At 33.3% G+C, this 10,833-nt stretch overlaps 1 protein-coding gene across 2 annotated transcripts; it reads left to right on the top strand.

Moving 5' to 3' along the window:
- Nucleotides 1-434: 434 nt before the first annotated feature.
- Nucleotides 435-2,304, top strand: LOC127074532 (UPF0496 protein At2g18630). 2 transcript variants are annotated; one of them, XM_051015862.1, is made up of 2 exons: nt 435-612; nt 810-2,304. In XM_051015862.1, the coding sequence occupies exon 2, from the start codon at nt 844-846 to the stop codon at nt 1,969-1,971; it is 1,128 nt and encodes a 375-aa protein (XP_050871819.1). In that variant the 5' UTR covers nt 435-612; nt 810-843; the 3' UTR covers nt 1,972-2,304. The 2 variants fall into 2 exon arrangements, with proteins under 2 accessions (XP_050871819.1, XP_050871820.1); XM_051015863.1 differs by having other exon boundaries at nt 768-2,304.
- Nucleotides 2,305-10,833: the final 8,529 nt, after the last annotated feature.

Genomic DNA, 10,833 nt, shown 5'->3' with positions numbered 1-10,833 from the left:
TTTAAATTAAATTTAAAGCTGACTTATAACCAATTTGTATTCATATAAGAGTTTAAAATCAGTTTATATTTATAAATTGATTTTTTATTTAAAACTAAATTACTTTAAATTCTCTCTCTCTAATATATTTTAAATTCCCATATATTATAATAATAAACCACATTTTTGAGCAACTTAAATACAAATATGTAGACTTAATGTATAAATTTGACCAATAGAATTACTAACTATTAACATTTAAAAAGATAAATAAAAGATAAATGACCAAAAACACTAGAAAAGTCAAGGAACATTTTTTCTTATTTCAACCTCTCAAGTCAACTTTAATAATAAAAAATCTCAATTTTGATTAGATATTTTCTCCATTTCAGACCATTCATTTGAAAGAGTCCATATTTTGAAAAAATTAACAAATTAAACATACAAATTATTATTAAAAATAAAAATAGTTGTTCTTAACATGTTCCTTGAAATTTCCCCAACCCTCTAATAAGACCATTTCTTTGTTTTCTCTCTCGTTTCCTTGCTTTGACTCTCTATCTATCTCACTCTCCAACCTCACAAAGGAAGGATTCAGAGTGAGTATATTCTCACACTTCAGTTCACACCCAGGTAACCAAAATCACAACTTTCATTTGGGTGTTCTTGATTTCCAGTAATTAGGGTTTTGGATCTAACAAAATTCAAGACAAATTTTTGTTTCTTACCCTTCAATTGAGCTCAATTTTGTCAAAAGTTGAAACTTTATTACTATTTTTGGAGTTTAGGTACTATTTGTGACTGAATAGAAAGTGCTATTTTGCAATTAGGGTTTAGAAGTTGGATCTAATCTGAGCTATTAAGATGGGGGGACAATCTAGCAAGATGATGATTGATGCTAGTGATTGCACAAAAATGGGTACCCATTCTCTGTATGCAGCTGATTTGAGCTCATATGAAGCTGCATGTGTTAAAGATCCAAACTTGCAATCTTTTGATGAGTCAATTAAAGAGCGCACCAATAGGGTTATTAGTTCTCTTGCTACTGGTGTTGAGGTTAGGTCTTTATCTTTTGATTCTCTGAGAGAAGTTACTGATAGTTTGCTCGAGATGAACCACGAAGTTGTTAAAGTGATTTTGGATTGCAAAAGAGATATTTGGGGAAACAAGGATTTGTTCGCATTGGTGAATGATTATTTTGATAACAGTATGCAGACATTGGAGTTCTGTAATTCTCTTGAGAAATGTTTGAGACGGGCGCGTGAGAATCAAGTGATTGTTAAGTCGGTAATTACTTATTTCGAAGAAGAGGTGCAAAATGGGCTTGAAGGGGGGACTTGTGTGAAGACATTGCAAGAGCTTAAGAATTTTAAGGATGCCGGGGACCCTTTTACGGAGGAGTTTTATTTGTTGTTTCAATCGGTTTACACGCAACAGGCAACCATGTTGAAGAAATTGCAAATCCGAAAGAGGAAGCTTGATAAAAAATTGAAATCGCTCAAGTCATGGAAGAGGGTTTCTAACGCAATTTTTCTGGCTGCTTTCGTTTCCGTGTTGATTTTCTCTGTGGTTGCTGCTTCTATTGCTGCACCGCCGGTTGTAACAGCTTTAGCTGCGGCATTGGTTGTTCCATTAGGGTCGGTTGGAAAATGGTGTAACTCGCTTTTTAAAGGCTATGAGAAGGCGCTAAAGGGACAAAGGGAAGTAGTTGACTCAATGCAGCTCGGTACTTACATTTCACTGAAGGATTTGGACAATATTCGTGTGCTTACGAACAAATTGGAACTACAGCTTGAATCGTTATTGCAGAATGCTGATTTTGCGCTTAAAAATGAGGATGTGATAAAGCTTGCAATCGACGAGATTAAGAAGAATATAGAAACTTTTTCAGAGACGTTGGAGACTCTAAGCGCAAATGCTGATAAATGCAGTCGACAGATACGAAAAGCAAGGACGGTGGTTATACAAAATATAATCAAAAGACCTGGTTGAGATTAGGTAACTCTGAATTATTCCATTGATTACACATTCTCTTCACGCCAAGGCTACAATTGTGAAGTATGATTCAGGAGTAGCAAGATCATAACTTCAATAAGATGCCTTAAATAAAGAGAAATGAAGATATAACTTGTGTAGAACGTTTATATATTCATTGTTGTCGAGCTATATAGATTAGTTTTTTCAAGCATGTATATGGTAATTATTAAATTAATTTCAATAATTAAAAAACTATGGTGTTGATAACTTAAGATCTTGGTATCTTGACACTCGTTGTTTAAATTATATTATTGGACATAAAGACTGGTTAACTGATTATGTGACAAATTTATAGAATATTATTCATAATGAAAATGGTGCAAAATTTGTTTGAGGTGTTTGTTTCCTAGAACATTCAAAGTGAATATTTATGTAACAAAAGTGCATTGTTTCTCATTTTATAGATTAGATGGTGAAAATGGTTATGGCATTATAGATTTTGGCTTATTAACTTCAAGAGCCTTAATCAACATGAAGTGAAGAAAACAGGATCTTGTGTTATCTTACATATTAAACTGCTAAAATAGGTTTGTAATGGGTTCTTTGGGAGAAAACTACGAAGGAATGCTTCCAAGTCCTGTGCTTTTTCTAGAGCTATGGAAACATTTGGTAATAGTTCATTCATATGCTTGTTTGTTACATTGGAGAAAACATGTACTTTGACTTGTGTTGATGCATTTGATTAAAGAAAAAAAGTGATGTATTTTCATTCTGTAAAGTTTTATAGTCTGGTCGAGAGAAAAAGTGAGTGGTAATTGATAATTCTATCTATTACTAAATTTTTTAACTAAAGTTCACCTTTTCTTTAAATTTATTGTTTTTTTGGAATTTAATTAGCAATATAGAATACCGATAAAAATGAAAAAAGATATGTTTTGAATCCATGATCTTCATGGATGTGGGTAAAGTTATCAATTGGGCTAACATTATTTCTTCTGCCACTCCAAATTATACCCGGCATCCCCATATTTGAATAATATATATCTTGTTTATGTCAAAGTTGAAGCCAAAAATTCGGTAGAACAAAAAGAAACTAGCAAAAAATTCGGTAGTATGAATGAAAAATCTCATAAATCAGACTTTTTAAAATATCTAGAATGTTTGATTAGTATAGGGTTTTTTTTAAAATATCAGGAAGTTATCAGATATTTCTTCCATGGGTAAATAATCCGATAGTTATAAAAGAGTGAAAATTGAACGGTTGAGATTTTGTTGGCACTTTTATACGATTGTGATTGTACTGACCATTTTGTGTGGTTCATAATGAATCCAAAGTTGTATAAACAAGGGTCATCTGTTGTTGAGAAAAACATCTAAGAAAGTCTCTTCCTCAATTTTTGATTAAGGAAGAAGTGCACTTCAACGGGGCGAAACCTCCCGTAGGGGTCAGGCTTTCGAAGGAAAACACCTGTCTCGTTGTCTTGAGATCCATGTTGAATGGTTTGTTGCCCGACACCGATAACAGAAAGGTGAGAAAGATTAAGTTTCGTGAAGATTGGATTGATACTGATGAAATAGTGATATACAACCTTATTGAGTTGAAGATCGATGAAAATTTGAAAGCTATGTGGAGATCGTATCATCGTAGGCTAACTAAGGGGCTAATCAAGTTTGATGCGGTAATTTTTAGATCTGTCGATGTCATAATCAAGATGTTGACACATAATCAATGGAGGTGCCAAAATGTTATCTAATAAACATGATGGAAAATTAAGACACAATAACATACCAATATGAAGCAGATATATAATTCTTCAGACTTGTAGGAACCTTGAGGATCAACAACAAATATAAGACGACAAATTGAACAAATAAAGGCACAAAAGAGCACCGATATTTTTAACATGAAAAACCTCTCAATATGATAGTAAAAACCAAGAGTCATCCAGATCAAAGAAATAACTCAACTATAATTAATTAAGGGTACACAAGATTCTTTAAGTGATTCACAAACTAGTGCTAACAACCGCAAATCACAAAGCAAACTAGCTTACAATAGGAATCTAAAAGCTGAAAATTTTCCCAAATCTACAGCTTCAGAGTGAATCATATAACTCTTTGCTCAGATGTTGTTTTGAAATTCTGAAAGGTCAGAAGCTAGATATATGTGTTACGATGATATCTCACATCAATGTGTTTGGACCTATTATGAAAAGTCGGATTCTTACCAAGATGAATAACACTTTGACTATCAACAAATAACACATATTTGTCTTAAACAAAACTAAGCTCCTGCAAAAAAAAATCAACCATAGTAACTCTTTGCATGCTTCAGTAATTGCAATGAACTCAGTCTTTGTAGTAGACAATGCTACACACTTTTGCAATCTGGACTTCCAAGCCACAACTCCCCCTACAAATTTAATCATGTAGCCCAAAGTGGACTTTTTGGAATCAATTTCTCCAGTCATATCAGAGTCAGAGTACCCCACTAGAGTAGGCTTATCTCCTCCAAAACAAAGCCTCACATAAGTAGTACCGCAAAGATACCTTAAAATCCATTTTACAGGATTACAATGCTCTCTACATGGATTTGACAAAAATCTATTGACTGTTCCAATAACATGTGTTATATCCGGTCTTGTACACACCATTGCATACATCAAACTACCCACAACAGACACATAAGGAACACATTTCATATCAAACACTTCATCTTCATTTGAAGGAATTTGATTAGAACTCAACTTGAAATGAGTAGTCAGACGAGTGCTTACTGCCTTAGAACTTTCCATTTTGAATATTTGCAGCACTCTTTCGATATATTGTTCTTGTGACATCTAAAGTTTCTTCTCTTTTTTGTCACACATGATTCTAATACCAAGAATCTGTTTAGCTTCTCCAATGTCTTTCATGGCAAATGACTCCCCCAATTTCTTCTTTAACCTATTAATGTTAGAAATACTTTTCCCTACAATAAACATATCATTAACATATAACAACAGGATAATGAAGTCATCGTTAGAAAACTTTCTAACAAAGACACAATGGTCTGAAGCAGTCTTCTGGTATCCTCGATCACACATAACAGACTCAAACTTCTTGTACCACTGGCTTAGAGCTTGCTTTAACCCATATAAACTCTTTCTCAATCTACACACATGATCTTCTTTACCTTTAACTTGAAAACCATTGGGTTGTTTCATGTAGATATCTTCCTCCAAATCACCATGAAGGAAAGTCGTTTTCACATCCATTTGCTCAACCTATAAATCAAGAGTAACAACCAAACTCAACACGGTTCTAATTGATGACATCTTTATAACAGGTGAAAAAATATCATTAAAATCAACACCCTTTCTTTGACGGAAACCTTTTACTACTAATTTGACTTTATATCTTGGAGACTTAGAGTTTCTCTCATGTTTAACTCTACAAATCCATTTGTTTTCCAAAGGCCTCTTTCCAAATCATATGTAGTTGTTCTTTTTCTTCCGAATCAAGCAAAACATCAACTAATGCTTTCCCTTCCAACATCCTTTTCATTATATGTTTCTCTATGATTTTTCTAACATATATCTTCCGAAATATATATATATATATATATATATATATATATATATATATATATATATGTGTGTGTGTGTGTGTGTGTGTGTGTGTGTGTGTGTGTGTGTGTGTGTGTGTGTGTGTGTGTGTGTGTGTGTGCGCGCGCGCGCGTGTTTGTGCGTGCGTGTGTATTTGAGTGAGAAAAAAATGGATAAGAACAAGAGGAAAGAGAGAAAATGGAAATGAGAAGGAAGAAATAAGAAGAGAAAGAAGGGAAGAAGAATGAACCATGGGAAATCATCATCATCACCATCAAATCCATCTCACCATTTACATCCTCTCAAGGTGAGTTCCTAGTTAGTTTATATTTTGGGGGTATTTTCATGAGAAAGGGAATTAGGGTTTTGTGTGTGAATCCTACTTGATGCATGAAATTGATGATATGATGGTGTGTTGTTATGTTGAGAAGTTAAGAAATAAAGAAACTTGACGAAAGATTTTGGGTTCATATATTGTTACCTTGTATGTGTGATTTTGTTGTGTTTTGATCCTCCTAAGATGGTAATTGGTGTTAGGGTTTGATATGGTGAGTTACCATGTCTCTGGATTAAAAAAAGCATGAAGAACAAGTGAAAATCTGGAAAATTCAGGGTTTGATTTGAATCAGGAAGCAACAAATTTGCAGAAAAACAATTCTGATTGAATTGATTCGGATCAGAACATTCACATTACGAATTTGATTCAAATCAATCAGTTCTGGGGTATCCCCTGGATGATTTGATTCGAATCACAATTTACACTTGATTTGAATCAGAAAGGAAAATTGTGTTAAAAATATTGTTTTCGTTATAACTTGAGTTCTATAACTCGGAATAAGGCGCAATCAGTTGCGTTGGAAAGCTCTTTCAATGATATAGTAAACGGTGAAGTAAAAACATTATTTTTATGCCAATGGTTTATAGGATAGTGATGATAAAATATCATGTATGATGAGTTTGAAGTTGGTCAAATACATCGTTCCATGTTTCCACCATGAAATGGGAGTGATAGCTCCAATTGATGCGAGAACGGACGCGTTAGAAAGATAAAATTGAGGAATATAATATAGAGAGAAGTATCTATGATTATTTGACTATGACTTTCCCTTTGACTTTGGTTAACGCCACCATAGGATGATCAGACAAATGCTTACTATGTGGCGTGAAAGTGGAATAAGTTAGATTGAGGCGGGTTGTGTGATAGCTTTGCCTATGGTTATCGTAACATGTTATATTAGCATGTGTGATTTATGTATGCTATGAATTATATTATGAATTGTAGTTTGTGCTGATTGTGTAATAATATGGCTAAAATCTTATGATGATGAGTGAGAAAACCTAGGGGTATAACTAGGTGAATGACTTAGAAAGGTAATCTAGGTTATGAAAATGAGTTATGTGGTGATGCTTGGAAGCAAAAGTACCTCGATGTATATCGCGGACTAGTATTCACTTTATTAATGAATCAATATGCTTTGTATGGAACATGTGGAAATTGTAACACCCTAATCCTCGACTCGATATTTAATAAAATAATTCAAATAAAAATCCACGATAGAGTGTCACACATGCTTCACCATAGCATAAAAACATCAAATACAAAATAGTCATGTGAAAATTAACAGCGGAAATAAACAAGTTCAATATAAAAGTCTCAACAACCAAGACTCCAACATAAATAAAGCATAATACAAATAACATATGACATCCCATCCCCAATACTATATATCAGAGAGACTCCTATAAGACTCAATGATAAAAGCTAAAGAGGCATCAATGTCATCCTCTAACTCAAGAGGTTACTATTGTACCTTATTTTCTGTACTCCAGAAGAGCACATACGCCACAACAATAAACATGGGGTAAGAATACACCTAACAAATGTTAATGGCGAAATTCAATAAAGCAGGATAGTAATAACAAATTATAAAGTAACTCAAATAGATGATAATGCAAATGCAATTCCAATTCCACCAACTCCTTCTCAAAATACATGTGGAGTTAATCATTAGGATTAGAGGTATGTTACTAATTTTCCCATGTCTATGGTTCCTCTCTGAACTGTATCCCTCTCTGGACGTGAGATCTCCATAGTTCCTCTCTGAACCAGGCAATCGCTGGACCCAAGTCCTACTTATCTATGAAATAAATGAATGCATGATTATAAACAACACAAACATGCAACAACATCAAAATCACAAAATCACAAGTCTCAAAACACTCTAAAAAAGGTTTCACTCTTGAATGTATAATTCTTCATACTAAGACCATCATTGTAATCCCTCTGGATTACTATACTCAAAATCGCCAATAAAGGCCTCATTGTAATCCCTCTATGGATTACTATGCTCAAATCACCCACAATGGCCTCATTGTAATCCCTCTTTAGAATACTATTCTCAAAAAATTATTTTTAAAACAATTTCAATTATTTCTCCTCAAAAAGGTAAAGTTATGTTATTACCCTAAACCTCAACTCATCAAAATACTCAATAAACTCAAAACATCTAAAAACTCATAATTTCTCAAAATTCTCAAAAACTCATAATTTCTTAAAATTTTAAAAAATTCATAAATATTATTACTTGTGTCAAACCATCAAGAGGGTAATAACCCTTGACACCAACGCATACCAACACAATTCTAAAACATATAAGAGTTACTCAAATAATAACTCTGACAACTCTAAGGAACAAATCTCTCTCTTAAACTTATCAACATAACTCTAAAACTTATCTAAGTTGCTCAAATGCAACTCTAAAACATATCAAACCACAAATTATATTCTCACAACTCTAATAGCTCAAGACTACTCAATAGCAAGTCTAAACTCATCAAACAACCCAAAAATCATGTTTCCTACTAGTCACACGTCATATTCAAATAATTATATAAAATATCAAACAAAGTCAAAATCAATCAAATGAATATGTTCTGGAAATCTTAGAGAGTCCATTTTAGGAATATGATTTTTATTTCAGGATTTAATACACCAGTCAGTTCAGTTTAATCAAACAACAAGAACGGGTACTCGCACCGGGAAAAATGTTTCACCTACCTTCAAAATGGCGCAAAAATTGTATACTTATGAGAAAATTATGAAACTGTGCAATTTAAAATTTCTTTAAACTCTCTTTTAAACGCAGTTAATTGCGCCTCGAGAAGAGTTACGAAACTCCAATTCTATTAATTTCAATTCAGTCCTCTCGCGATAATTCTTGCATAAATTCTAAAACATAATGTATGACTTCAAAATAGCAAGAAACATTATATACCCGTGATAAAATATTGAAACTCTCCAGTTTGAATGATCATTGAACTCTCTTTCTAACCAACTGACATCCCAAAATGACTCACTTAAATCAAGTTACGTGTGAAACATGATGATTAACGCAGAATTGAAATTGACTACGCCTCTGGTATAAAACCCAATGAACTACTACTGCTGTAGCGCCCCTAAACCCAATCTCTACTTCAAAAGAAATATTACCGCATTATCTTTCCAACACAACTGACGACATTCCAGATCGACTTACGAAACTCAAGTTATGCCTTAAATAAGGCGTTAAACCCCCTTTTATGGCTACCTGCAATTTTATGCATTTTTCACTTTATTAAAAAGATCCAAAACTCGACTAATTCGCTCAATTCAGTACCATCCGCCCCAAAACAAAGAAGGTTAACCATAATAAGAATTTAAATGTTACAGGTTTATATTCTCGCCTTACCAAAGGACTTTATATCCAAAACCCTATGCTATGTATGAGATAACCTTTAACTATGGTCACAGATCGACCAAATCACAGGTCAACCAAAAACTATGGTCATTACAAAATTGGGAAACCAAACTACCCAAACAGAATCGTTCGATTTCCTGGTAAAAAATACCAACTCTACATAGTTAATCTCATAATACATCACAAAACTCATACAATATCATCATCAACAAAAAGTTTGTAAACCTGTAAACAATAACACTTATAGAGGTTGTAAGAGATTTATCCCAAATCCCATTTTTGGATCCTAGAGAAATCAAATAGAAAAACATTTCCATTGGTCGATCATTAAGGTTTTGCCCAAACCTTATTTGATCAATTTACACATATCAGAAAGGGAAAGTTAAGGAAAAATCATTTAAACCCCAAGACATTGATAGGAGGGTAAGGAACCCTCACTATCCTACTTGCCTAAAATCATCCATAAGAAGATAATTCTCCCCCTTAACCTTAGATTTTTCCAGCAACGATGATGATCCTAACACTTTTTGGATTCCTCTTCTTAAACCTAGCTCTCCTTCCCAAAATCCACGTTGTTCCTCTTGCCTCTTTTTCACGTACTTAAATTTTTCTGAAAAACCTAGCTTCTCTCAACATTCTAGAATATATATGGTTTTACTATTTCTCAAAATTATACTTTTTGCCCACTTATTCCCAACTTCGCTCCTCTCACCTCATGTTATCCTCAATTCACATAATTGACTCAAACTCCTATTTATTTATTTAAATTATTATTTAAATTAAATAAATATTTAAACTAAATAAATATTTAATTTGAATAATTATTAAACAAGATTTTATATTTTTTATTATTTTCAACTTATTACAAAATAATTAAATATGTCTAATTATCTGAAATAATCTCAATAATAATATTTTATTTATAACCTCTCAAATCTCATAACCCTAGTAATTAATAATTACTAAAATACCCCTACACTCAGAAAAACATCTAAATAAAATATAATTAATAAATCACATTAACAATCAAATAAAATACTCTATTTAAAAGTTGGGGTGTTACAACTCTCCCCCACTAAAAAGGATTTTCTCTCTAAAAAATTACCTGGCGAAAACAAATCCATATATGATTCCTTCATCCGGCTCTCTAGATCCCAAGTTAGACTCCCTCTAGCAGATCTTCCCTAGACCACCTTCACTAAAGCAATCTCTTTCCCTCTGAGTTGCTTCACTTCTCGACCCTCGATCCTTATGGATAATGCTTCAACAGTCAGATTCTCTCTCATTTGCACATCGTCCATCTAGATTATATACGATAGATCGAGAATAGACTTCCGAAGCTGAGACACATGGAAAACATCATGCAGATTCGAAATAGACGGTGATAGGGCCACCCTATAAGAAACAACTCCAATTCGCTGGGAATTCTGATAGGGACCAATAAAACAAGGAGTAAGCTTTTTAGATTAAAGCTCTCCTAACACCATAGAAGTCCTACACCTCATCCCATATATCGCTTCGAATGATGTCATCCCAATGCTCGAATTCTAGCA

This window comes from Lathyrus oleraceus, chromosome 4 (assembly GCF_024323335.1).
Source record: "Lathyrus oleraceus cultivar Zhongwan6 chromosome 4, CAAS_Psat_ZW6_1.0, whole genome shotgun sequence".
Lineage (NCBI taxonomy): Eukaryota > Viridiplantae > Streptophyta > Magnoliopsida > Fabales > Fabaceae > Lathyrus > Lathyrus oleraceus.
Note: the sequence above shows the minus strand (reverse complement) of the source record. Positions and strands in the feature narration are given on the sequence as shown.